The sequence below is a fragment of the Halichoeres trimaculatus genome, unplaced genomic scaffold (genome assembly GCF_033239565.1).
Source record: "Halichoeres trimaculatus isolate MK-OKI-2021-1 unplaced genomic scaffold, fHalTri1.1 fHalTri1_scaffold_8, whole genome shotgun sequence".
In the NCBI taxonomy this organism is placed as follows: domain Eukaryota; kingdom Metazoa; phylum Chordata; class Actinopteri; order Labriformes; family Labridae; genus Halichoeres; species Halichoeres trimaculatus.
The window spans coordinates 25,135,349-25,163,335 of NW_027437186.1; the positions used below are offsets into that span (position 1 = coordinate 25,135,349).

The 27,987-nt window shown below is 38.8% G+C and overlaps 3 protein-coding genes across 4 annotated transcripts in view; 1 reads left to right on the forward strand and 2 right to left on the reverse strand.

Annotated features, from left to right (window-relative positions):
* LOC141794873 (uncharacterized) overlaps positions 1 to 5,111 on the reverse strand; it is a 25,435-nt gene extending 20,324 nt beyond the window's left edge. The window contains exons 1-3 of the mRNA XM_074675454.1: positions 4,694 to 5,111; positions 3,371 to 3,438; positions 115 to 162 (exon numbers count right to left, since the gene is read on the reverse strand). Of these exons, the coding sequence (XP_074531555.1) occupies positions 115 to 162; positions 3,371 to 3,425 (103 nt within the window). The 5' untranslated portion in view covers positions 3,426 to 3,438; positions 4,694 to 5,111. The remainder of the gene's footprint in view (positions 1 to 114; positions 163 to 3,370; positions 3,439 to 4,693) is intronic.
* A 3,805-nt stretch (positions 5,112 to 8,916) lies between these two features.
* On the forward strand, positions 8,917 to 10,091 carry sfr1 (SWI5-dependent homologous recombination repair protein 1). The gene is made up of 3 exons (XM_074676454.1): positions 8,917 to 9,243; positions 9,408 to 9,764; positions 9,842 to 10,091. The coding sequence occupies exons 1-3, from the start codon at positions 9,148 to 9,150 to the stop codon at positions 10,028 to 10,030; spliced, it is 642 nt and encodes a 213-aa protein (XP_074532555.1). The 5' UTR covers positions 8,917 to 9,147; the 3' UTR covers positions 10,031 to 10,091.
* Positions 10,091 to 27,962, reverse strand: cfap43 (cilia and flagella associated protein 43). 2 transcript variants are annotated; one of them, XM_074676453.1, is made up of 38 exons: positions 27,852 to 27,962; positions 27,435 to 27,688; positions 27,187 to 27,283; positions 26,910 to 27,077; positions 26,583 to 26,715; positions 26,276 to 26,420; positions 26,031 to 26,110; positions 25,778 to 25,909; positions 25,557 to 25,670; positions 25,356 to 25,433; positions 25,068 to 25,216; positions 24,789 to 24,892; positions 24,050 to 24,199; positions 23,090 to 23,250; positions 22,797 to 22,961; positions 22,582 to 22,712; positions 20,672 to 20,816; positions 19,726 to 19,836; positions 19,031 to 19,108; positions 18,378 to 18,503; positions 18,179 to 18,283; positions 17,974 to 18,090; positions 17,270 to 17,461; positions 16,860 to 17,066; positions 16,644 to 16,730; positions 16,373 to 16,453; positions 13,942 to 14,070; positions 13,732 to 13,851; positions 13,484 to 13,591; positions 13,191 to 13,277; positions 13,026 to 13,114; positions 12,730 to 12,940; positions 12,454 to 12,566; positions 12,123 to 12,282; positions 11,827 to 11,991; positions 10,710 to 10,790; positions 10,474 to 10,624; positions 10,091 to 10,389 (listed from the first exon to the last, which is right to left on the reverse strand). In XM_074676453.1, the coding sequence occupies exons 1-38, from the start codon at positions 27,878 to 27,880 to the stop codon at positions 10,226 to 10,228; spliced, it is 4,917 nt and encodes a 1,638-aa protein (XP_074532554.1). In that variant the 5' UTR covers positions 27,881 to 27,962; the 3' UTR covers positions 10,091 to 10,225. The 2 variants fall into 2 exon arrangements, with proteins under 2 accessions (XP_074532554.1, XP_074532553.1); XM_074676452.1 differs by having other exon boundaries at positions 26,031 to 26,113.
* Positions 27,963 to 27,987: the final 25 nt, after the last annotated feature.

Here is a 27,987-nt window from a genome sequence, read left to right on the forward strand (position 1 = left end):
AGAGAAGCTGTTACTCATCGGGTACTTCCTACAGAATCGCTTGGCTGTAATTACCATACTACACTTTACTGGCATTAATTAAAGAAAGTCTGTCTGGAAGGAGGAGACACTCACTTGGTGGTAGAGAAGTCAGCCGGGTGGTGGTTATAGTTTCTGTCACAACTGATGGATCATAAAAGAGTAAGAAAATGATTACTCTGTATACACTGAGCAGCTTCTGGCAGTAATGTAAATCAAACTATGTTATTTAAACTTCTGCATGGTAATCCCAGTTGGCAAGTGTTAACTGCAGTGTTGAATGACTGGCATGCAGGAGACTGTTATGCTTTCACAGAAATAATGTGACAGAGATTGATAGACGACATTAAGAGAGCTGGTGCCACTTTTAATGTATGCAGAAGTCTTTATCCTGTCACTTAGGGTCAGATTTATGGATGAATAATATCTCAATAATGCTAAACAAATCAGTTATAAGACAATAATAAAACAAGATTTGAGAAATGTTCCTTGTGAGGTATGTAACTTATCAGAAAAGTGTAAGACTTAAACAACAAATTGAAATAGGCTCTGCAAACCAGGAAACTAATACATCTACTAGATTGTTCTGATTCAGTTTTCAAAACCTGATTCAGGTCAATCATAGTTGGTTGCCTAATAAAGCACAGAGTAACACCAACAAGGTATTCTCCTTCAACCGTGAAATATTTATTCACAACCAATGTGGCGCATACTAGACGCTGTGGGTGATTCCTGCCATCAACGAGCTTCTCAGCTTGTGAGCTAAATTCTTCAGTTTGGGTGTGGTTTTTGTTTTCTGAATGTTCACCTGAGGAATATTTGAGAGGTTTGAATATTTTTGTGACATGTGATAAGTGTTCCAACCTGCAGATTTTGCTTGTTTAGATGATTGGAAACTCACTCAGTCATGTCACATCAATCATCTATGTGTTATGTTAAGCCACATTTTTCTGGAGTTCACTGCTACATATTTCACATTTGGTTGTTCTCATTAGACCCTCTTTTAAAGCTACTGTAAGGAATTTTTGGATGGTCATTAAAAAGACTGAAATTAACAGTGACACCTCTTAATAACATACAAAACCATCAAGGAAAAGATTGGCAATTTTCATTTACTAGTCATGATGTCTGCTACCACTGAAAGGGGGTAGGTGTCAGATAAGAGGATTTGCACCGCGCTTCAAGAACAGTATTTTTTACTTTTTCCACAGCTCAACTTCACAGTGAGCAATACATTTCACTGGTAAAAGATTTCCCAGAAAAGACAAAATCAGCTCAACCAAAAGGTTCCTAACAGGAGCTTTCATATTGTAGCTTGAAGAATAAATAGGATAATAAAACTAACAGTCGCCTATACTTGCTCAGTTAAATGGTTTGGCTCAGAAATGTTATGTTATCAAAAGAGACCCTAAAGCTCCTGTAAAGAACTTTCAACTTGTGTTGATTTTAGCGCCCCCTATGGCCAACTTCCCTTTTCTTATCTTGTGTATGTACTTCCTGACAAAAGATTTCCTCATTCTATTATTTAACATTCAAACATTCGACAGTGTGAATATTTGGTAAATGTAAACTGCTTGCTGTGTTCTTGTCAGACACCTACCAGGTAGCAGCTGAGGCAGAGACATCAAAGTAACCAGAGAGGATTATAAATCTTGTTCCTGACAATTTCTTTTTCACAAGTCACGCAAAGGCCCGTGTTAATATCAATCTGTTTTATAACCAGCTAAAAACTCCTCACAGGAGCTTTAAGTACCACCAAGTTTTTGCTGTTTACTCTTATTAGTGATGTATAACAGATAAAGCATTTATGAATTCTTATCAGCAGTTTAAAACACTGTAACTTGTGTTGACTTAGCACTAAATAAAAGGTATTCAATTAGCGAGTGGCACCAGAATTTCTGTGTTATTTGTCAAGGTCAACGTCAAAATGAAAAAACAACCAAACAAATTGCTTGTGAATCAATAAAAGAAATGCATAAGCATGCCTGGTCCGTCTTTTCTGGGGGTGTCACACTTTGGTTACCATATTGACAAACACATCTGTAGATCAGACCCTACTATTCTGAGTTTCTGGGATGGTTTAGTAATTTAAGAACATAATAAAAATCCAACCACAGTTATGTATACTGTAGAAAGTCTTCAGTAATTGGACCCTTGTGTGTAGCTTTTTTTAAACTAATTCTAGTGATGAAAGTCGGGTCTCTGAAGAGAATTCTCTTCATCTGCCTGTCCTTTAAGATGCAGTTAAAACCTTTGCTGAATGTAAACAAAGCACTCAGACTTGTGCCAATTATATCATGTTTATCATAAACTGTCTGCAGATAGTTAACTCTGTAATTAAACACATCTTCCACTAGGAGGCATCTTGATCTCCACCTGCGACTTGTTGAGTTTTACTGGACTGAGATGTAAAGTAAATTCCATTTCAATTTCATGCTGCTGCCTCCTCCTTGTCCTCCTCATCTTCCTCCCTCCTTGTAGGGAGTTGTGTCTGTTTCAGGGTCAAGGATAAAACTCTAAAGGTGATTTATTTTTTGCTGCTGTTGCTTGTCAACTGTGTAGCGGCCTTAAACAGCGTCTCAAAGGAGCCAAATAAGAGCATGAAAATCTTCATACTCACGTGTTTGGGGCTTTTTAACCGTTTTCTGACTGCGTATTAAATGTTCTAACTCCATAGTCTTGTTCTTCTTTTTCCCCTCTCTCTTATGTAACTACTTCTTGAAAGTGATTTATATATAAACTTTCATTTGGAAGTGACTCACAAAACTAGAGAACTCGAGGAGAACAAAACGGCTGATTATATGTTTGTCTGTGTTTAGTTCCTCCAAGTAATGAGATGTTTTTTTGGCCTCGCCATCTTTAGGCGGCGATGAGTTGTCTTTCTACATTCAGTCATGACTGCTGGAGGAAAACCCCGTGGATGACTTACACCTCTGAGCCCCGAGAGAGCAAGGAACAGAACAGAAACCCGACACCAGTGAACGCAGGCATGATGTTAGTGATAGTGAGCCCCCAGAAAAGACAGACAAAAGGATCACCAGAGGAATAACTAGTGCGTCTTTAAACCCACACTTACACAACACCAATCTAACTTTAAGCTCTTAAATGAGGTCGTATATCTCTGGACACACTACTGCCTGTGAAATGGAAACATTTAACAGTCTCTGCTTGGATTTTGAGAAACTTTCAACCCCACGGCTGAAAGTTAATTTGCCTTAATTGAGTTTACATGGCAGAATGTCAAGACTTTGCAATAAAACCAAAGTTTTCCACAATTCAATGTGTGTATTTTTTGTGTCTTTTTAAAGTTTCTTCTTTTTCAAAACTTTACAAAAAAAGTCAGAAATCTCACCCCTCTCTTCCGCCGAGCCCACTGAGAAGTCCATCAGTCCTATTAACTCCTCCATCCCATCTTATCTGCTGACATGATGATGAAACATTTACCACAGAGTGCCTTTCACTGATACAGAACTCTGTTTATTCCTTGTGTTGAATCTGTGGTTTGATGGCATTTCAGTTAAACATTTGATGGGAAAAGAGCAAAAAATGTCAAAAGTTACGCCCCAAAATATTTTGGTTAAAGAACAGGCCGCTAGTTTGTGCTGTTTGTTTACTGCCTAAATCTTGAATCCCATGCTTCATTAGACAGAAAAATGTGACCACATTGGTCTCATGATGAGACTTTAAAAGCCACGATGTGATATTGTACTGGACACGTGTTTCCCTTTAACTATCCACTGGTTGGGATACAAACAAAAATCCTGTTGTCGTTCCAAGTTCAAGCACGGTTAAGACAACACTTTCACCTATTTACATACTTCTAAAGCACATTTCAAGCTCACTTGAATTGAAAATACCACAAGAAAAGGCTTTCAGATGTTACAAAGCCTCATTTTTATCAGATTTCAATTCATGTTACATTCACGCTTTTGAAGAGCAAACAAATGAACAAAAGATGCCAGTGGATCCCTGCACGGCTCTGAAAGACCATCTTCTCACCACACCCTGCCAACTAAGGACATTTAACATCATGTTCTTTTTATGTTGCGCACAAACTCTCACAGATAAAAAAAATCAAAACAAGCCTTTACAGTACAATGACCACACAACTTTTTCAGTAACCTCTGAGAAAAGTTAAAATTCACTGGAAATCATCATCGCCTGCATTTCTGGACGTACTAACCACTTCCTTTCATCACACTCAAGCTCCAATCTCATTTTTTACAGCCTGTAACTGATCTGAACCGCAAAAAGTCTGCTGACACATAAAGCTGGCGCTAGAGCAAGATCCAGGTCTTGTTGTATATTTAGATGGATGTAAATAGCACAGCAGAAGAGCATGTAAAACTATCCTGAGATCACTAACAGACTAATTTTAAGGATGCATGAAGACAGATGATCCCCCCAAACACCCCCCCCCCCCCCCCCCAAGTGTGTTTTAAAGACATGTTAAGTTGTGTTTTTATTAGGACATATAGAGGACTTTGCACAATTCCTTCAAACATATCCAGAGAAAGGCTGTAAATAAGAACCTGAGAGCCCATCACCAAAGTCCCACAGAGCAGTTAGTGCAGAGATGCAAGGGCAAGGTAGGGGAACACATCAGCAAACATCAGAAAAAAGTTTATCCTCCAAAAAAAAAAAAAAAAACCACTCAAAGTCGTTGAATCCTTACCTTCAGCCAGCTCGATCAAGTATCAATCAAATCCCGATGATCCCCCTCTCGAGATGCAACGTCTGATCCACAGGAATAACGTGCTGGTATGAACTTGACGCGCCGGGGTGGGATGTTCTTAAAGTCCTCCTCCGTCCCTTTTGTGCTTTTTCTCTCAACTTTCCCAGGCAAGTCAAAACAGAGATTTGGGCTCAGGTCCCAGCCGCGCCCATCGGGCTGCAGCTTGGCAGGCAGGTGTAGCAGACGGCACGGAAAGCTGGGTTTGAAAGAAAAGAGGAGAAGAAGAAAAAACAGCGCCTGAGGGAACCAATTAAGCTGTCAGCCTCACCTCATGCAGAGACAGATCAACGAGAGAAGAAGAGGAGTGATGGAGTCTTCTTCTTCTGGTGCTGCTTGAGTCACCACTTTTCGGAAGTGCCTAACTTTTGGGAGGAGGTGGGAAGGAGTGGTCGGTCGGACGGGGAGGTGGGATTTTTTATTCCCTATTTCTGGACTACAGGAGAGCAACCCCGTCTCCTGATCTATTGTGTGCAGCTAACCCCTCTGCTGCAGCTGGAACACATCTGGAGCCCACATTGGGAGCTGAAACAGAACATTTAGCTCGCATGGTTGAAACCACTGTGTTACTGCATAAAAAAACAAGCTCAGCTTTTCCACACAGTTTAATGCAAAAGCTGCACCCAAGCCTTAATATACCTGTGTGTATCTAACTGACCTGCAGGTTTTTGCACTGTTCATGCAGCAGCTTGAGTAAAACATTTCCTGTTTTAAAAATGAAGATATAGATTATGGCAAATGCAGACTTTCTCCACCACAAGCACACCACCACAGGAGCTGTTTTTAACTCATATGATCATAATAAAAGATCTCCATCCATTCATTTGCATTTCTGCAAATTGGGTGTTTTCTTTCTCCATGAGCAGCCACAAAAAATCCCTCACCCACCATCACTACAACCACACCCAGCAGAGACATCCACCCACCCTGCATGAGTCACAGGGAGCATGACTCCAATCTCTCAACAAAAAAAAAATGATGGAAAACAAGTGAACCCCAAGGACAGAGGAGGAGCTTCACCTCCGCTCTTGTCCATGTGCTAGCTTGAATAATGCCAAATCTACTGGAAAGGAAAAGGGGGGCTGGTTTTAAAAAACAACAGAGTCCAGGACGGGGGAGCTGACTGGCTCGTGCAGACTTCATACTGGTGTTTGTTTGAGTAATACAGCTCTTCAAATGTGGATTGGTTGTTTCTCTGGAACAAAGGGGGGCAGCAGTACATGTGCTCATACTATGTTTGAAGATAAGAGAGAAATCTGCTACAGGCTCTATTCTTCTCCAATCAGACAAACTTCTGTTGATTGTTACCCATAAAACATAATATATGAGGAGCTCAACAGACTGGCTCCACTTTGTCAGGGAGATAAAACAGAGACTGATCACACTTTGTTCTGAGTTAAGCTGGGAAAGCCGTCAGATCAGCAGGAAGAGCAGGAGAAGAAAATCTCCCTCATTTTTAAGGGAGAAAGGAGAGACGGTATAAAAGTTTTCGGTTTTAACAGAATACCTGAGGAAGAAATTCATTCTGAGGGGGAAAGCATGAAACAATTCAGATTCAACCTCTTTTAAGTTGTCATTTTTCTTCTTTCACTTACCAATGGGTTTAAAAAAAACAAGGCTAAACTTGTGTTGAAACAGATTCAGTAACTTGACCAAATGCATTTCTACCTCTTCATTGTGGACCCAGCCACGTTTTTGTTCTTCTCATGCTTAGATTACTGTTGTGCTCTTTTCACTGTAATCCCTCCAAATCCAAATTGGTTTTCAACTTACCTTTAAAGCTTTAAATTAGCTTTCTCCCAATTATGTAAGTGATCTTTTTTTAACTACTTGTGTGCCTGCCTGTTGCCTGACATCAGATGATCCAGCTCTGCTAGTTGTACCAAAATCGTGACCTGTAATAACCAAAAGTGAAAGTCCCAGTCGTTGAGTTCCGTCACAATTAAATCTTCTCTCAGTACCCTCTCTTATAGGAAGTTTTTTGTTTTATCTTTCTTTTAACTCCTGTATCTAATTATGTCTTTTTTTACTGTGCTGTTTTATCATCCTTCTTGTTATGGGTGTGCAATATATCTAAAAAAAAATGTAACCTAGATTCACTGATACCTAAATGTTCTGAGGTTCACCGCATAGCATGACACAGGCTTCAATTATTTGTTTTTATGTTGTGAACCAGCACACAAAAAAACACTCAAGAGCTACAGATCCATGCATGTTTTGGCATTGAGTCAGACATGCTGTTATACAACCACTCATCAGTATATTTTCTTAACCTGGAAGATAAGGGTGTGTAATCAGACAAGACGCTGGCACCACAACAAAGGGAAATAAAGTGTTTCACAATAAAAAAGTAAACAGTGTCATCTAAAGAGGGTTCCAAATAACACACTAACCTAAACTTGGAAACACCTTTCACCCAAAGAAAATGTAACATCACTGTATTCTGCCCACACATGAGGCATCCAGCTAAACAGCTGATCCAGAGAGAGACGGGGTCAAAACAAAGTAGGGGATTTGAATTAAGCAATCCCTCTACCTTCAAATATACTTGGCAATTCCACAAGCAAAAATTCAGAATTTGTTCTGGTTTTAAAATAAAGATAGGATGCTTGAGTGCTACTAAAGTTCTGTCTGTGTAGCTTAATCAAACAGAGGAGGCCAAAGCCAAAACATACTTTTGCTCTTTTTACTCTAAAGGCAGAAACCTAAGTCACAGCAGCTAATGGTAAAGCTACAGCATTTCTAATTCTGAGCTGATGTATTGCTAACTCTATAACCGTTAGTTTTAAATATCTGCCTATACTGCTGACTCTTGTAACTCCATAAAACTGAGAGCTCTACGCAGGTGAGGCTATAGATAGTTTTTGTCTAACAGCAGCAAGTGAATGTTTAAATTTAGTCTGGTAGAAAATTGCTAGCTAAGGATAGAGTCTGATTTATACTTTTTCACTTGTTGATCTGAAAAACAATAATATAATGGCGATAAGTCAGATTTCCTGTAGTCTCCCATCTTGTACAATGTCAGGAAAAAAATGGTCACCATGTGATGATACTGAATACCTCCCTGCTTGTCCAAAAAGAGTCTTTTAAGAGGTAAACAGCCTGCTCAAACATGACACAACCACACACACACCTGCTTTTGATGAAAGAACTGGCATCCTCTCTCAGTGTCTCACATAGCCTCTAGATTCTATAAACACATACTAGTTCTGTTACTCCATGTATTGCCGAGGAGCAAGAACAGTATTTCATGTCAACTACTCAAAAGTAAGAGAAAAAAAGCAAAACTGGTTTCTGACTCACACCTAATTAGGTTCAACCCACAGTTCAGCAACATTCAGCCATATAAAATGTTAAAAATCCCCATTCCCTGGGGTGTGTAGTATCAGATTGCCAACTTCTGATGTTCAAGTCTAGGCAGAATCACATTATAATTCACACCTTTCACCCCAAGGCTAGAGAAAACAGTATTACAAAATGTAGGACACATCCATGAGTTTAATTTGATAACAAACCCAACAAGCAATCAACAAATCCGTTTGTACAAGTTTAAAATAATCCTTTAATAGAGGTGCATCATCAGACGAGAGGAGGTGAATCACAAAATGAGTCGACCCTAGTAACACATGGTATCCAAGCTACACAACACTAAACCATTCTTTAAGCATGCGCACAGAGAGAGAAAGAGAGACAGAGAGAGTTGATAACAATTAGATTTCCTGTACTTTGCTGCTGAAATATAATCAGGTGCTGTTAGTGCTGTTCAATCAAGCCATCTCCTTGTCTGTAATAACTTTATCAAAAATCCCCACCAACCCATCTCTTCAGAAATAATTTTTCGCTATCATCTCAGTTATGTTGTGTTATGCTATTACTTTTATCACGAGTTCGAGTGAGTTGAGGTTGAGTTCTTCCGTTTCAGGTTTAGGCCAAGCCATATTTAAGAAAAAAAAACCTACTTGTACAACGAAGATGGAGATAATAGAGCCTTCAGCAGTCAGGTAATGTGCCGTAACATTGAAATTTGAAGGTTAAAATGTGTTTTTTTCAGAGATATCGTATCAACCCTTGTAAGACTACAGTTCCCAGAATGCTATTCGACTTGCGTCATGGAGTTTTATCCAATCGCTGACTTTGGAGGTTTTCTTGAGCCGCTAAAACACGGAAAAACAGAAGCTCACATCGCGTTTGTATCTGACTTGCAATTCATGGTTTATTCGGTACAAGTTTTGAAAAATCGCCGGAGAGAAGCGTAGTGTTAATATCAGTTTAAGTTTCTAAATAGCGTTTTTTTTTACGAATGTTCACTTGCTTGAAAACGTCTAGTTTAGATAGTTTGCCCTTTGCCATACCCAGAGCAAACGCCGTTTTTACATGGGCCAAACTAAGTTTAACATATGGAGATAACTCCTAAAGCAGCCAAAATCAAACCAGTGTCTCCGTCACTTTGTGATTCACTGGAGTCTAGCCCTTCTGGATACAAAGAGGATAAGGTAGGAACAGTACAGTTTGTTACCAGGTGTTAGTTAACGCCTGCTGGCTCACAGTCTGGAAGCATCACACAGAATTACCGTCTTGTTATGTCACTGTTGATTCGACTTTATATAATATCATCTATTATCTCTTGACTGTGAGTCATTCTTTGTCATCTTCACAGCATCAGCGGAAGCTCAGCTCCTCTCTCAGAGAGAGGCTGAAGAGATCAAGACGCTCCTTCACCTCACCCATCTCTGTGGCCAAACGCCTTTGTGTGGATGATGAGGAAGAGGATGGTAGACAAGTTTCAGCAGATTCCCGAGAGACACTTAATAACTCTCCACTGATCAGTCCCAGTGTTGATGTAAACAGGAATGAAGTTAGAACAGGGAGTGAGAAATTTTCTGGACCCATTCCCGAACCAACACCTCCCTCCTCGAAAGACTTTGCACAACATCGAGACCGACTGAAGAAGGAGGTGAAAGACAAGACGGAGACTCTACGCAGACTCAAAATGGTTCAGATGTACAGAAGCAAGGTATCTGCTGTCCTAGCATAGTGTTCCTACAGTAAATGTAACTGGATTGATATGACACCCTCTGTCTCTCTTTCCAGAATGATCTGACACAGCTTCAGACCTTGGTTGACAAGTGGCGGAGCTGTGCTCAGGCTGCCCTGTATGAGCTCCAATCAGAACTCCCCATAGAGGGACGAAAGGCCAGCCTGTCAGAGCTCATCGACCTCTTCGGTCTGGAAGATGGTATTCTGCACTTTGATCGCACAGAGGAGGACTTCACTACTTAATTTATGTTCTATAAAGTGTATTCACCAGTTCACGATGTACTACAGAGGAACAATCGCATGCTGAGATTACTTTTTGTTTTATTTGTTGCTGCTGTTCTGTTTGAATTCACAGCTTGAGTTGTAAATGTATACTTCTAAAAAAATACATAAATAAATGTTATCAGTTGTTGTTATCAGTCTCTTCTCAGGTGGGTTTCAGTTGTTGAGTAAAGGGAAATTCTTTCTCCTTAGACGCTCCACTTCTGCCCAGAGGAAAGTCAGGTCCTCCTCCTGAGCTTTGGCTAAATCCTTCAACCTGGACCTCCGCACAGTTTCCTGGTAGCGCTCCTCTGCTGCGGCTGCATCGCTTTCCTCTGAATCTTAACACCAAAAGATGTGAAATGTAATCAGAAGGTCAAAAACTAGAATATAGAATAACTTACTAAAAATATGTTCTTCCTTACCTATTTTTTCATAGATTTGTCTCCTCTCTGCCACAGCCACCTGCATTTCTGGGAGCTGCTCCACTATTTCAGTGTTCCTCGCTTTGTTTGCTGCCTGCCTTTTAAGCTGTTCGATCTTTTTTTTGCGATGCTGCACGCTCTGCAGATGAGTCTATAAAGAAAAAGATAACATATTTCCTGACCCAAAAAGTAACACACAACACAAATACTGATTAATAAGATCTCATTGATGTTACCTTTTCCTGATAAGCTATAGTTTTCTCCAGACGGGAAATCTGATTTGACACACGCTTGTCTTGATCTGCATTGTCCAAGTACTGCAAAGAAAAGAAAAACAGACATATATGAAGTGACAAACAGGGAGGGATGATTAAGTATCCTGGCAGGGCTCTGTTTGAAGTATCAAGTGTAGACCTTTAGTTGAAAGATCCAACAACTGTAGTGAAAAGAAAAGCTTATCTTTAAATGTTCAGGATGTCATTTTATTTTTTCCAAAGTTTTTCTTCCTCAAGGATTCTGAGGCCTAAACAATAAGAGGAAGCTGCTTGCCACGCCTCAGCTGAGCCACCTGAACTGTTTGCCAGGAAACTGGCATTCATGCCTGAAAACGTGTTTGTGTGTGCCATGTTAAATTGATGATGGATGACTCATTTGATGTTAATTCTTATTTTTCACTACTCAACTATCACCTTTTATTTTCAAATCACTAACTCAACACTTCTTGTGTGTTGTGGCTGGTATTCAAAAATGTAAATGATCCCAATACAGAGAAAAGTGTCTGCTTGTCGAGTTCAGGGGTCTGTGTTTAATTAAATAGTCGAGATTGACATTTGCTATCAGAAAAAAAAAGACGCTTCTTTGTCGACCTAGAAGTTTGAATTTGATTTCAAAATCTTGGCTGATGTGTTACAACATGAATAAAGAAAGCATCCATGTTGTATTTAACCAGTTTCTGCTGAGAAATTTAAAAGACGCAAAGAAAGTGGGTGGGGAGCCTACGTGAATAGGGTGTGTTTGTGATGGAAGATCATCCATCTGTATTCAGGGCTGGTAACAATTTTCTGTTCTGAAAAACATCTGATGCTGCCAAAACCAAAATACCTGCTTTGTATCTCCGACTGAGGCTTGGCCAAGAGTGCAAACAGGGCTCAAGTTTCACCCCAAACGCAGAGACTTCATTGTCATCTGCAGCAGATGCTGAACTTTTGACACACAATTATCTCGTCTGAACTATACTCACAGAATAATCTATTTGCTAAATCAAAGCACTGTTAGCACAATGCATTTGATCCAACTCCCATATCTACATTTGACAACAGCAGACTTAAAAGTGTGTATCACTGCAGAACTTACATCCTGTTGCTCCTTTGTGAGTTTTAACTTCTGAATGTCTCTTTTCTTGTTGTTGAGGTCCTCTATCTGCATCATCATCCTTCTGTGCTCCCACTGCAGCTGGATGATCCCTTTGCGGAAGTCTTTGCACTCCACCATGGAGGCGAGCTTCTGCCCTCCAAGAGTCTGGTGGATCAAAATCACAAAAAAGGCACAAGAGGATTTGACTGATACTTGATTTTGGTTATCTGACTCATAAGAAGTGAACAAGATTTACTTAAAGAATAATGTTTGTGTGTCTGGTGATTCAGGCTGACCCTGATGGTTTTATTAAGGTCCTCAACAACACTCTTTGGGTAAAGCACAGAGTCGGTGTAGTCAGCAGTCACGTCCGTAACAGAAACCTCCACCTGCTCGGATTTGAGCAGCACCTGGACCATGATGTTCATCAGGAAATGGTTCTTCTGTTTATGCAAACTGCAAGGCATCAGAATTAAAAAAAACATACATAATTGTTAATACAAGTTTACAAAAAACCCCACACAGTTTCATATTGAGTGCTAGTTGACCAAGTGCTGTTTTCCCAAGTCTCTTTGAGTATGAGAATGCAAGTATCACCAGCTGCTGATGATCAGAGGGGACTCCTACCGTTCAAGCTCATCAGATAGATGTTTAATTTTTTGATCGGCAGCCTTGTTCTCGTCTCTTCTTTTCTGCAGGAATGCCTTCATCTCAGCAAGAGTCAAAGCACTTAATTTGATCTGCAAACAGCATATAGACAACACAAGACAGTTTATGAGCAGCTCTGGGCATTACATCACATAGAAAACGTGCTGATTGTATATTTGCACAGTGAAAAGCCTCTGTGTGATGCAAGGCTTGTCTGCTCTTCAACGCTTAAACCTTTCCATGTCCTCATTTCACCTTTTGCTCACTCTCTACTTTTGCTCTCCGGACAAGACAAAACTTCTCCCAGATCGAGCGGTTTAAACCCTCTGGCATATTCTCTGGAGCATCCAAATCCTCCATGGCCTTCAGCATTTTACCAAGTGCATCCGGAGCCAGAGAGCCACACAGGCGCTGCTCTCTTAAAGGGTTGGAGTTGCTGTCAGTCTGGGTCCTTATCTTTTGAACCCTGAAATATAAAAGACAGTGTTTTCTACAACTGTCAAATACACAGTATGAAGCCATGCGTTTGTTCACTGATGACTGTCACTGACCTGGGTCTACGTTTGAATAACTTATAGAGTTGATCAACCATGCTGCCAGAAACATTAAAGAACTCCTTCCTGAATTCTTTGTCAAGAACCTTTAATCACATAGAGAGATGCATGAGGACCATCATTAACAGCCAAAATGATTTGATATCAAACTAGCTGGCTTACTTTGTCCTCAGCCACAATGGTATTATAGTTCTCATGAAACAATTCCACTTCTTCTTCATGTTTCTTCAGCTGCTCATCAATTTCATCCTGCCAGAATAACACATGTTAATACGACAAAACTGGCAGTCCTAAAGCATAAACAGATAAATCTGCTGCACGTTAGCTCCTGCAAAACATGCCGGGGCAACGAGGAAGATGTTTTACTTTAATTCACTGAGGTGTCTCACAGGTAACACAATCCAAAGCTGCCTGTCAAAAATTCCTTAAGCCTTACTGTCCACGTGTTTTCTGACCTTGTATGCCACCGTTTTTTCAAGCTTGAACTTGAGCTCCTGCTCCCAATTTCTCATCTCCTCTTCAATGAGGACTGAGTAGGCAAGATAAGTAATCTTAAGCTCTTCCTAGAGAAAGAGAAACGTCAAAATTGGATATCTTTAAAGGTTTCATTTTCTTAAAAGATCATATTTTAATCAGGAGCTGATGATGTTTTTCATCCAGGAATGTGTTTGACATGTTTGGTGAGTGAACTGTACTGGCTCACCTGGTAAACAGCCTTCTCACAGTTCTTTTTCTTCTCAAAGAGCTGTTTCACAGTTTCATCAAACCTCTCTGTGGCTTCCTTGGTGGCTACTTGCAGCGTTTTTATTTCAATTGCCATTGACTATAACAAGAGAGCCCACAAATGATTTAAACTGAAAACTGATGTGACGTCTGTTAAACTTCTGAAATATGAGTGAAATAACCATCACACCTTTCGATATTTCTCCTTCTCCTCAGTCAGGTCTTGGGCTTTCTTTTCATACTCTTTGTAGACTTTCCTCTCCTCTTCAGTCCAGTGGATCGAAGGTTTGTTCAAAACAAACTCAGGCGGAGGTATTTCCTGTGGAGTGGATTCAATAGAAACTATGTGCCCTTTTGTGCTGATTTGACTAATTCAACTGACACTGCTTAGAAAAGAATGAAGTTACAAAAAAAAACCTTATCATTTGCCCACTTGGGGAGGATTAACACTCCTCTGTACTTGTAGTTCATTTGGCTGCAGTGAGATGTCATGATGAAGTATGTCATGGGAAACGACTGCAGGAGGTGGGAATGGTGTTTTTCCTTCTTTTGTTTTTCTGTGATAAAAAGTTATTGAAAACTGCCACTCAAAGTTAATTCCTTAAATTCGGTCTTTTTTTCCGATAAATGTATAGCTGTTTTTCCAAATGAATGACTTAATAAAACTGCAGTCTTAATTATTTCTGCTAACATTACAGTCAGTCAGCTGGTGACTCTTCCACCGAGGTCACTATCTTGCACTACCATGTTTCAAAGATCAGGATCACACTCGTCATGTGCAATATTGCTAAATTATCCCATTTCTACACACTGTACTATCAGCCAATAGATTTTGCTTTCAGTGATCTACAATAACCTTACCAATACGTTCAAAGTGTTTTATTATCCTAGTTTCAACAAAGCTTTTATGGATCTCAAAGCAGAGGTGTCTCAACATTTTCCCTAAGTTTTCCACAGTGTTACGTGCTGTGTAAACATCTTCTAACTCTTGCATCCTCTCAAAACAAAAATGTTCTCCATAAGTGGCTAATATGGAAAAAACATATCAGGATTTTTCTGCGGCAGGATCAGGATCCGGATTTTCTTAGGATTGTTTCTTTCTTTTTTTTTTTCAATCTTAAGATTTTTTTGGCCTGCAAACAATAATTTTAGCACTTATCATGTACAGTGAATATTTTTATGCACCACTTTTTGCAGCATTTCAAATCTTTAATATAGTCTTGTGTCCTCTGATTTGCTTTTTTTTTTAATCCGCTGTTTGTGTGCCTGTGTGTTTCCTGGGTGGGGAGCTGCTGTATATAATTTCAGGGTTGAGCTTTAATAAATTGAAATGCTCGAGCTTAACATTTTTGATGAAACAGGTCTTTTTTTAACTGTAGATATTTAATCAGCTGGTTTTGTTTTTGTATGAGGATTTTATTCTTGCCTGAGATTACATGAGTGTCTAAAAAAATAAGGGCTGACACTGAAAATTTTTCAGTGGCAGGATAAGGATCTGGATTTTATTAGCATATAATAAATATATACATCTAAACATGTAATCTGTAAGAGTCCTTGAGTTTCTGCAGTAGTACAGAGCTTCAACTCCACACAAGCAGTCTATGCACAGTCCAAATGTAGTTTGGTGAGACATTACTAGATATACTTTGGTTTGGTTGGTACACTTGACAGAAAATGTAAATGCACACATAATTTGGAACATGAATTGCATCCATACCAAACTAATACAAATTATTATTATAGTTTTCAATCAGGGCTGTCACTTTAACAGGTTAATTTGATTAATTAATTACACCGCAAATTAACGCATTATAAAAATTAACTCAATTAACTCATTGGCTGTCAGCCGTTTTCAGAGCATCTTGTACAATCTTTGAAGACCCAAATAATATTGTTTTTTATAACTATGATAATACTAAAACTACCTAAGAAGAGTGGACTCTTTTCTTTTTATGTCTCTCCTGCTGTTTTGATCCAAAAAAAGGCGACACATCCTCAGTTAGAGCATGAGCTGCCTGAACTTATCTGACTTGCAGAGTCTCTCTATGCCTCTGTCATCTTATATCTTCGCCTCATATCCATGCTGATCTCTCATCCAAAGAGCACACCGCTCTTACCCAAGTAGTTTACAAGCATGATTTTGATTGACGAGCTCCGCCAGACCCCGCCGCTATAGACATCAATAGCAGCAAACATGGACATTTTAATATTGGCCCGTTGAAAAACCTCTCCTCTTCATGTATTCATTTGATTCGTCATGCACTACAATCTTAATGTCCTAGAATTCAATTTCTTTGTTTGGGGACCTGAAGCAGATATGAGATTAAAATGCAATTAATAAGATTAATTAATTACAAATCCTGTAATTAATTATATTATTTTTTTTTTAATTGCCTGACACCAATGTTATTAATTAATAAGAGCTGGGAGCTGCATGAAACTGGACTTTGGGCCATGACTGGACCCTGGACCTGACTTTGAACATCCCTGTTTTAAAGTGTTTAAAGACACAAATTAAACATGATAAACAAATATTTCATTGGAAAAGAATGTGTAAACTATTCTGTGGATCAACTGATACATTATTTATGGGTTGAATTTTTTTGAAGCTTTTGACCCACCATTTTTAAAATGTTCTCTTTTTTCACTTCAAGCGCTCCATCCATCATATCGTCCAGAGCCCTCTCTCTGAGGTTATCTGCCTGCAAAGCAGAGGGAAAAAACTATCAATACAAAAAAAATCAGCTACTTTTACCAACACACAAGAAAAATAATAAAGGTCTGAGTTATTTACTCAATTCAATATGCAGCTTTTGTATTTGTCAGAGAAAGTTTTGTACAGAACAATAAACATGAGTTAAAAAAACAAAAACATTTATTTCATTCACATACTTTAGCAGCTAGCCGTCTCTGCTCCTCCAATTTCTTCCTCTCCTCCTCTTTTTTCTGTTCTGGGGTGAGAAACTTCTCTGCTTTAATCTGGGGAAGGATAAAGTCACATGTTTCTTTGTGAAAACAAAAAGTGTTCAAACACTGCTGTTGAATGACCATTGTGTTTTTGGAACTAAATGTGAACTCTGTCGACTGTTTTTACAGCAGGTCAGTAACCTCAGAGTCGTCCACAGTGAGCAGTCTCTCTGGCCACTCGCTGATGGTCAGGCTTGGCTCCCACAGTGTCTCTTTCATGTCCAGTTCCAGCATTATCTCTTTGATTTGCCGATTCCTCTCCCTTAGACGGCTGAGCTCCTGCACCTTCTGTTTGTGCACTGCCTCGAAGTCGTTGTTGAACCCGGTCTTGATGCGGTAAATCACATCCTGAGTTTGGATTGAAATTTGACAAGATATCTTTCATCATCTTGATGATAATAACTAGCTTCTTGAATCAATTATATTGTGCCTTTCTCAGTATACTCTGTGCTAGTCATTTCTTCATTGCCTTAGTGTGTGTGCTTTTGAAAAGAACTCTGTAATTTTCACACTTTTAATGGGACTTCACAGCTTTTAAAACAGGTTCCCACCTGTAGCAGAATTATCTGGTTGATCCTCTCTTCAGTGGTATGTAGGCTGAACTGATCGTAAACGTTGGGATTGGAATATCCTAACAGGGCAGAGAAACTTCCTGAAACAGCAGCACTCTTTACCCCGTGACCTTCTTCCCCCTGCTCTTCCTCCTTCACTCCGGGTGTGTTGGAACTTTTCTTTATGTTTCTCTGCCGAGTTAAAGGGTGAGGAGAAAAATGTCGAATGAGAAGACTGACATAAACGGCTACTAAATTATAAACTTTAACCCAATATTACAGTGACAAGAACTATCTTAACAACCTTCCTCTGGCCACAGAGTGATAAATCCTTAACAGTTTCAACAGTGGCGGACTGGCACAGATTCAAGCATTTTAAAAAGTTAGAGCAGTGAAAGGTCACACATGAGACTGTGATGCAAAGCATCAAATTACTTTCCAGCTGTAAACCTGTTTTGACTTGAATGCTTATACCATAAAATATATCACCAGAGAGAAAACTCCCACATGCTGAAGAGGCTACAGTGTCACAGCTTTAAGGAAAAGCTGAATGCGCAGGCAGCACAATGCTGGCTCTCTGTTTCAAATTAAAACAACACTTATATCATCGATAGCTTTCTAACTTTGTACACGTGCTCCTATTTGCCGTGTTGACAGGAATCTAAACCACAGGCTGTTCAGGCCTGTGGATCTGTTTTGCTTACGGTGCAGGCAGCTTTTTCAAACTTCCTTATATCCTGCACCCTACGAAGGTCTTCTATCTCTCTCTGCGTTCTCTCCTTCAGGGGGTAGTTTTTCACCTCGTGGTCTGAGTAGAAGGCCTGTAGGAGAAACCCAGACATATTTAGGAGCCCTTAATGCAGCTAATAACGAACCATAAAAATGAAGTGTTTGTTCCTGACACCTTACCTTAATGGCCTTCCCTTTGATCATCATCGAATCCCAACACTCTTTCTTTATGACATCACGCAGGTAACATTTGGCTAACATCTCCCATTCAATTTCCTCCCTCACCTAAAACACAAATAATGAAATTACAAATCACTTCAGCCGTATCCTTAAGCAAAATTTGAAGTTAATTTCACTCGTGTTTATTCTTGTGGATTACCTTGATAACTTCCTGCTGCACCATCGCCTCTAGTCTCCTCTGCTCCTCAACATCAAGGTTAAATTCATGTAGTTCAAGACGCTCAATGTCTGGTAGAGTCTCATTATCACGAATCATCTCCTGGATCTGAAACAAGAAACAGAATACTGGACAGATGATTTCTTCCTTGAAAAATTAAAAACTCTGCACATTTTAATAAAATGACTGTACTGTAACTGAAACGTGGCTGGAAATTAAACTTATTTAGTACTATTTATTTGTGACGATAGAAACAATTGCAGATCTTTAAGAATGTGTTTTTTTGTGAATACTAATTTAATTAATATTTATCAGAGGAATTTCACATGGAGTTTTTAACCTTTAACTTCTGTTTGTTTTTAACTTTGCGATTACTGTTATTCACTTTTTCTAATTCCCTGTTTGTGTGTCTGTGTGTTTTCTGTGTAGGGAGCTTCAATGTATTTGAGGGTTTTGTCTTAATAGACTGAAAAGCATGATTTTAAAATTTTTGATGAAACAGGTCCTTTTTTTAACCATAGATATTTTATCAGCAGGTTTTGTTTCATTATAAGGATTTTATTCTTGTTTGAGATCTCATGGGTGTTTTTGCAAATAAGGGCTGACATTGAAAAAGAAAACATGATTACACTTACAGTTTCACGTAGCTCTTTGATGGTTTTCCTCATGTTCTTCTTTGTCTCAGAATATTGTTCATTCTCTTCTTTTATAATCTGCACAACATATAAAGATTAAAAACACAATCTCAAAAATTGAACTTTAAAACATAAAATTAAGTTATTACAAATATCACCTTAATTTTTGTGTTCAACTAACTGACTCATCATTCAAATGGTATCTTTATTTTCAACACGATGCAGCTTGACTCAAGAAGCCCCCACAGTTCATGTGAGTCAGATATAAAGCATGTTGGAGCATAAATGCTGAAGTGAAAGTGCCTCTGCCTGTTTCCTATTGTACGACTATCAACCAGGTGTGAAACCCGTGATTCAAAGATCGACACACCCTCAGAATCATTTTATTATTATCAAGATTGTTCATCAGGTGACAAAGTCATAAAGGCTTATCTGCTTTATGGCATATAAGCATCTGCTAATTGCTTTATGGTATCACCATATAATCATAGACAATAGTAAATCAAGGTGTTGCAAATCGTACCCGTGTGCCAAAAGCAACACAGCTGCCTTTTAGAATAACACACAGGTGCAAAGGGTATTTTTATAATGCTCCACCTGCAGTGTAGTACACACAGCAGAGAAGCATCTAAACATAGTTAAGCTTATCCAGATGTCGTGCCACTACCACAAATATTATAGCAGTGGTCACTGACCGCTTCTCGCCTGCTTTCCAACCATGTGAGGTGAGAAGGTGTAGCAGACAGCAGGCTGTCATAACTCTCATCCTGCTCCGTCACATCAACAGACTCTGCTTCAGGGGTGACCTAAACACAACAATAAGAAACAGAGAAAGACAGAAAGAAAGACAGAAAGAAAGACAGAAAGAAAGAAAGAAAGAACGAAAGAAAGAAAGAAAGAAAGAAAGAAAGAAAGAAAGAAAGAAAGAAAGAAAGAAAGAAAGAAAGAAAGAAAGAAAGAAAATGTTTTCACAAGAGCTGAAATGTTAATTCCATTGAGTAATAGAAAAAACATTTGTACCATCAATAAAAAAACATGATTTATGATCTGTTGAATTGTGTAACATTCATACCACATTCAAACCAAAGTGCCTCAATCAATAAAGCAACATGTTTTTGTGTTGCTGAAACAAGTCAACAACAAGTGTCCATCATTATGTACACATTTACTGGAATGTATTAGATTTTTATCACCTAAATGTATTTTTTTTCCTCTACCTTCACATTTCCCCTCTAGAAGTAATAGTAATTCCCCTATCTCTTGATTTATCTGGCTATTTATCTGTTTGTCTAACTAGCAGAGATGATACGGAAAAAAAAGAGATACGGACAAAGTAATATGTTGCTGAGATAAGGATGTCAATAATAGCAGGAGCAGGACATTTGCCAAGGTAAACCTCTTACATAGTTAAAGAATATTTCATAGGCTGTATTTTTTGTGCTTTTGGTTTTCTGTTACGTCATAGTGAAAGATGTGAAATATTTTCTAACTCTTATTTACAAATGCAGTCTACTGAAACAAAGACAACACATGAAACTGCAGGATTATGTAGCTCAAGTTTGCTACTATGTAAATCAAAACTATAAGATACAGTAAAACTACTTAAATGTTAATAAAACAGGATAAAAGATAATCTCTTACCTCAATCCCCTGTGGTTTCTCAGCCCAGTGAGGCATTTCAATGAGAACGTCATTCTCTTCACTGAATGTGTCCTTCAGTAAGTATCTCATAGACTTGCTGTACTGAGTGGCTTCTCTTAGCTTTTCAGAATTTAGCCCTTTATCTCTGTAAACACAATGAAAAAAACATATTCAAAGTTACTTTGGATCCACAAATTCAAACATATATAAATATTTGTCTTTAAAATGATCTTTGAAATTTAGAGGAAACTGCCTCTCCAGTAGCAATGTTTCCTTTAAATACCACATGATCATCTCCACAAAATTAAGTTTTTCTTTGCTACTTTAAAATGGTATTTTTATAGATTGCAATTCCACTCCCAAAAGTCCAGGGGTTGCCCTTACTGAGCCTAAACAAAGTGGTATCACCCAGCCGGACCCCACAGACCCTCCCTGCACCTTACCCTCTTATCAACAGCAGGGGTGCCATATCCTTCTCTGTCTCAAGACAAAAAACAACAACAAAAAACTCAGACCCCACTTGTCTTTACCCTCTCTTTCAATTTGTCCTCATCCTTCTTAAAAATCACTTTAATTGGGTTGATTCTTTTTTTCTTTCACATATTGTTTTTTTGTATTTCTTTTTTCTCTTCATCATATTTTAATATCTGTTTGTTTACTGTCCATGTTTGTATATATTGGTATGTTTAATTTCTGGAACTTATACGGTCTGTCACATGCATAAATAAAAGTGAATTGAGAAAAAAAGGAATTTGTTACTAGAGGCATAAAACACATGACTACTTGATAGGCTACTGTTTTGGAGAACATAAAATAAATTAGATGCATTGGGAGGAAAAAATAAATTATGGTATCACATCAGGTTTTTGAACAGGTTTGTTGGAGGCCTTTTTTGATGTCATGCAGGCATCAGAACACTACCTGTAAAGTCAGCACCTTTCAAAAAGTTTTTGGGAGAATAACTTTGAAATTATCAGACTGTAATCAATCTTTTTTTTCTTTAGATCAGCTTCAAATCCCTTAAACAAAGCAAAATTACAGTGCATTCCTTTGTCTTTGCGACTCCTTACTTCCCTACTTTGTCTTTGGGACTTGGCACCGCACCCTTTTGTACCTACCAACAAAGTGAATCCACGAAGGCTGATCAAAAGTTAATTTTTGATTATTGGAACCGTATCAAGTTAACTCACTGTATTAAAACTATGGTTAATCAGGATTAAAAAATACAGACTGTGTGACTCAGACCTGACTCACTTTAATAAGATGTACATATTACTAATGTGAGTCAGATCATATTGTATGTACATGTTAATCCTGTGAGATTAACTAAAAGAAATGGGAGAGTGAGAACGAAGGGATTAGTTATGTGGGTATTGCAAACAGACACTATTCCTTCGCATTTACTTTATTGTTGGTTTTGTTCTTTTTATGGGGTTTGTTGACAGCAAAACTGAATTTTAGCTGGCAGAACTGGCCTTTTAATTCTCATTTCATCAACACCGACAGAAGCGAGTGGAATACATAAATTTTACATTAAATGTAAAACGATGAGAATTTCTGGATCATCAGAAAAATACAGTTTTGACATGATAAGAAGTGTTTTTTAGACGTCAAGTGCAAGCCTGTGAGAGCAAGTATAAGAAGCAGATGAGTGATCTAAAGAGGATCTGATTCAGTGTGCAGACAACTGTGAAGAGTTTTTGTGGCCATGACTCCACTTTACCAGCACTTAACATGTATTTGTTTAGAAACGTCTCACAGCCAACATTAAGAGAGGAGAAACCCACTTTGAAAAGAAAAAATAACTCTTTCTGTAAACTACACTGAACGGCCTGAGAGTGACATGACACCTGTGAGCAACAGTTCCCTCTGCTGTTCACAGGGATGCATTAAGTAAGAGTGAGATTTACCGGAGATTAGTGCACAGAAGAGAGCCGTCTTTAAAGCCGACAGTGAAGAGCGTCTGACTGTCTGCAGAGAAAGACACACTCCTCACCCCATCGAGGCGGCATGAATGACACTGCAGCTCGATGTACTGCTCCTGTAGGTGCAGGAACAGTTCCATTATCCACACAACAGACAATGAAAACATTCAAACAATTAACAGAATTAAATGAGCTCCCACCATGGAGGCAGTTTCTCTGATACGTAATAAACCGTCTCGGCCCACAGAAGCCAGCCATGATGTGTGAGGAGACAGAGCGACAGAGGCAGGACCAAGGGGATGACCCTTCACTTCCTGCTCTGGTTTTAGTTGGACTACATCTTGACTGGAGAGACTCTCTGTGTCCTTGGCAAAGAAAAGAAGAAGAAATTAGAGCACAGGCTAGAGGTTTCATAAACACACAAGAAATAATGGACAGATATCAAAAGAAAACCAGGGATCACAAAAATCTGATATATGAAGTAACAATAAACCTGTGGCAGCCGAAACCGCTGAAGAGTTTTCCTCTTGTGACAGTAAGCAAAGAGTTCATTGACTCCCAGGACACAGGATTCAAGGGGATAAGGCACTTCATATCTGGACACTTTCAGGATGTTGGAAGACAGACAACCAGATTTGTCTGCACAATCTGGACCTATGAATATGATAAGAGACATTAAAAAATCTATTTAAAAACACTTCCTTTTTTAACCCATGATTAATTAAAGCAAAAGTAATACAAGTCCTGTAGCTGTCATGTCAAGTGTTTTTTCAAGTACCCTGCAGAGATGTTTTTAGCGAGTGTCACAATTCTCAAAGCAGCCACTCCCTGGATTCAGTGTTTGCACTTTTCTCCAGAGCCTGTCTGCCTCATGGTCTCTCTTGTTCAACATAGTTTCCCAGTCTGTATAAACAAAGGGTGTGTCTTTGTGAATTGCTCAGTGGTTTTTCTCTCTTTTTTAAGAGTGGTTGTGACAAAATGTCCAAACATTGAAATAAAAAAGTCCAGTTGAGTGTGATTAATTGTTTTTGCTACTGTCTCTGGCTCTGGCTATGATTATCTCTTTGGAAGAAAAAAAAGTCCACTGTCAAAGGCTTCCTGTGAGAAAATGATGAAGCTCAGTCTTAAAACAATAAAAGAAAGGACAAGGAGAGTATTGAACATAATTTGCTGCCTCAAGATGGTGTAACTGAGTAGTAAAGGAAGCTACATATGACATAGTTAGTGCCATTTTTTGTTTCTATTATGGAGCACATCTGGCTCTTATCTTTTCTGTATATCTGTGTGTACCATGAACTCCCTCTCCCTAAGACTTGGTATGGATCATTTTAGGATGGCTTTTTTTACAAGTCCTTTGCAATTTCTTATTAATCTTAATCTAAAATAAAATAAAATAAAATAAAATAAGACTAAGACAAAACATGGGGTTAACTAATCTCACATAGTATAATACCTGAAAGATCCAGTGTAGGTAGAGACAGCACTGTGAGAAGATTAGCATTGTGATGTCTACCCTCTTGTCCATTGCACAATGCAAGAACTTTCACCTGTTCATAACGTCTGATGTTTTGGGTGGACAGTGATAAAACACCTCCGGAAACCACTGGGGAAAAACAGCAGATGGCAGATGTTGATGCCTCTTTATCATCATATTAATAAACATAATATAAACAGAAACACTGCTCTTTATGGTTAAAGAAAATATTTAAAGAAACAAATTGAATCCTGGAACAAACCAGGATCAACCAATCACAGTCCAGTGACATCATCAGTGTGCTCTTTCATAATTCCCTGGTGCTTCACTGAGTTTTCCACATTAATTTAGCAAAACTGGAAAAGTTCTGAGTGAAGCTGGACTACACTGCATGCTTTAAAGTCTTTTTCTCCCCACAAACCTTCCCAGAGCTTCAGCTCTATGCACTTAACCTGTGTTAGCAGATGAGCTCTTTCAATTGTCAGCAAACACTTTCCCGGTAATGAATATGTGAGTTTTAACTATCAACAACCTGACTTTCTTTGTCAAGGTGTTTTTAAGAAAAAAAAACAAAAACAATCAGGCTCCTGTTTGAAAGATTACCAAGGGATTTTGGATAGATGAAGAGGACATGAGGCTGATGATAATCACAGGGTTGTGATTGGCTGGGATTGTTTAATGTATTAGTTGAGTTGTAACAGTTAAGGAGTGTGTCTACCTGTGTATCCAATGACAGAAAACCCTTTTGATGGCCTTGGATCAAGGACATAGATATTAGAATCTAAAGCACCGATGAAAAGATAGTTTCCTTCTTTATCAAAACTGTAAAGACAAAAACAAAGAATTAAACAATTTTAAGTGTTTGGTGTTTCCTGAGCAGAGGCAGTAATGCAGTTATTAACTTTGTTTTATGAGATAACTTACCCATAAAACAAATGATGAGAATCATAACTAAAGGCACAAGGTTCAAACTCATTAACAGACAGAGAATGCTTACACAAGATGATCCACAGGACAGTGGTACAGGTGAACCTGATGCACCAGGCGAGGTTGCTGTTCCTTGTTCAGATCAATAAACAGGACGTATCCTGAAGATGTTCCTACAGCTGCATATTGTGCAACAGGACAGCAGGCCAGACTTGTCACCTAAATAAACAAATTACAGGCTTTCCTGGTCATTTCAAATTGTTTGGTATCAGTCATATAGTAGTTAACATAGTCAATGCATAGTTACAGAAAAGATTACTTTTTTAAAACTTTTTTTTTTGGGGGGGGGGGGTCTGACCTCAGTCTGAAGCGGCAGGGAACCAAGGCAAAGGCCATCTGAGGACCACAGCTGCAGTTCTCCAGATTCTCTCACTGACTGTAAACAGCAAAATAAAAAAAAACCCACCAACACTCACATCAAAAAGACGAGACAAAACAAAACAAACTAAAAAAAAAAGGCACCAGACTCTCTAAGTCTTGCACAATACAAATGCTTTACCACACAAATGTTGCTCTCAGTATGTGACACAGTCACAGCAACAAAGTTGCCACTCAGGACATCGAGGACCTTCACAATCTCATCTGATGTTGAGTTCAACTTGTAGATTTGACCCTAAAGGATGAGAACAAGAAACCTGTTATGTCCATAATCTTTCATGTCTTCATTTGATAAAATGATGCGTTTTTGTCGAACAGACTGCAGTGCACTGAAGTTCTTACTGTATTAGAGGATAAAAGTAATGTCTCATAGTCTGGTGAGTACATTACAGTTGTGACTGGACCTTCTATTTGCCATGTTTGGGTGATGTTAATCTGAGACTCTTTGAACTGCAGACTGTGCACCACACTCTCCTGAAAAAAAAAAAACATCAGCTTGTTAAAGTTCTTCTGGATAATAAAGATGAATATCTGTTATTATTCATAATGTAATAATTGTTCATAATGTAATGTAGATGCCAAAGTCTTCTTTTACCTTCATTATAGCAGTCAAACCATTCTTGTTGAGGGTTAAACCTTGAAAGCTGATCTGTCTGAGTTCAGGGTTTACATCTGCTGCTGAGAAAATTTTAAATACAGAAATATGACTCAGATGTGTCTCCCCTTCCTGCCAGGAATACTTTAATGAAAGAGTACAAAAACCTAAAACGGTTGTTTTCAAGGCTCTGCTACATCTCTGGTTTCTGGTGTCCGTATGCAAGAGAGTGAGAGTGAGCTTACTTGTTGGGTTGAAGAGGACTGAGACAGAAAGGATCTCTGGATCAACAAGCAACAGAAAGCCTTCAGTGCACCCGACATAAAGCTCTGACTTTGGTGTCCAGCAGATGGCAGCAGGAGTCAGTCTGGCTTTAGTGCAGAGTTTAGTCTGTGTAAACATGTGGAGTTGGGTAGTAGTTTGCATTTTGTCTTTGTTTGTGTGCCCAATAGTAGAAATGTTTTCCTAACAAACACAGATTGGTTAACAAAACAAACATGGTAAAAATGAATCAATTTATAGGTATCTGTGTGAATGACACTTGGATAATACCACAATGCTTTCTGCTTTGTCTCCCTGGAGCCCTGCTATGGCTGATGGAGGCATCTCTGGACCAAAGTAGGTATTAAAGATTGGAGTCCAAGTTTCAACAAAAGATCCATCAGAAGCTGGAAGATTTATCACACTGCAACACATAAAACGTGACATATAAGGATTTGAGTTAGTTTCTCAATTTGTTGTCTGTCTTTTTTAAAGCAAAGGTATAGAATAAATGTTGTGAATGTCCCTAATTTTATCTGTCATCTCTTATTTAATGGACTGAATAACTTCATGTCCGTATGTTATAACCACTGGTTTGTGCAGACCAGTCTGAGTTACCTTGGTCTCAGTTCATGAAAGCTTCCACTCTTCTCGATATTCCACACAGTGAGACCTGCAGTGCTCAAGGCACAAAGCTGGAGCCAGTTAAAGGGGTTAAACAGTAATAAGACAATCTCTTGACCGGCATTTGGGGTTTTACAAACTTGCACAGCATTTTCCCAGTTCCTGTATCAAACACACAACATAACAGGTACATACAGGATCAGTCCACATTGACATGAAATCAAACATTTTGCACACAATGTGAGGGATCTTACAGCCTTTGGTGGCTTACCATACTGTTATGGTGTGCTCTGGTAGAGAAGAACAACAGCCTAAATAAGGACCACTGTCACTCAGTGTCAGAGATGTGTAGTCCAGTTGTGCTCCCCCTGAAAAAGAGTCACTGATAAGCTTTCAGAGATAACAGAAAAAAAATACAATGTTGTTCTGATAACATACAAACATTTAAGGAAAAAAGAACTTACTGACTAGGAGAGTGTAAAAACAGATTCGATTAAGGTTCATTTTGGATTATCTTACCTTTAAGTTCGTTCTTTAAGTGAAGCCCCCGAAAAACGTAAACAAATAAAGATGGACACAGCTTTTGTTCAGAAAAGGCAAAAATCCCATTATTGCCATTGGCTGTGAATGCCCCAACACCTCTGCCAGGACTCTTTAATACACTTTGAGCTTTTGTCCCCAAGTTAAGGAAACAGATATGACTCCCACATGGATAACATACTGTCTCATTGTCGACAAAGGCGATGCTCTTGCCTGTAAAGCCTTGTATCCAACTGACAGGGGTGACACAGATCATATACGGGTTATTGAGGTAGCCTAACCATCACGTAAGTCCAATACAAGCTAGCTTGATCGCTACAAACACGAGTGAAAATGTAGTTTACATGTTTAAAAAAAAACAATGCAGTGAAGTGCTACGATGTCAAGAGGAAATACCTGATTTCTAAACTCCCAGTATCATCCATCTTTCGACAAGAATCCACTGAAACGCGGTAAAATGAAACTTTTAGTCCAACACACCAACAATCCGGCAGGAGAGTTGTTGCGTATCCCTGGCAACAAGAGACCAATG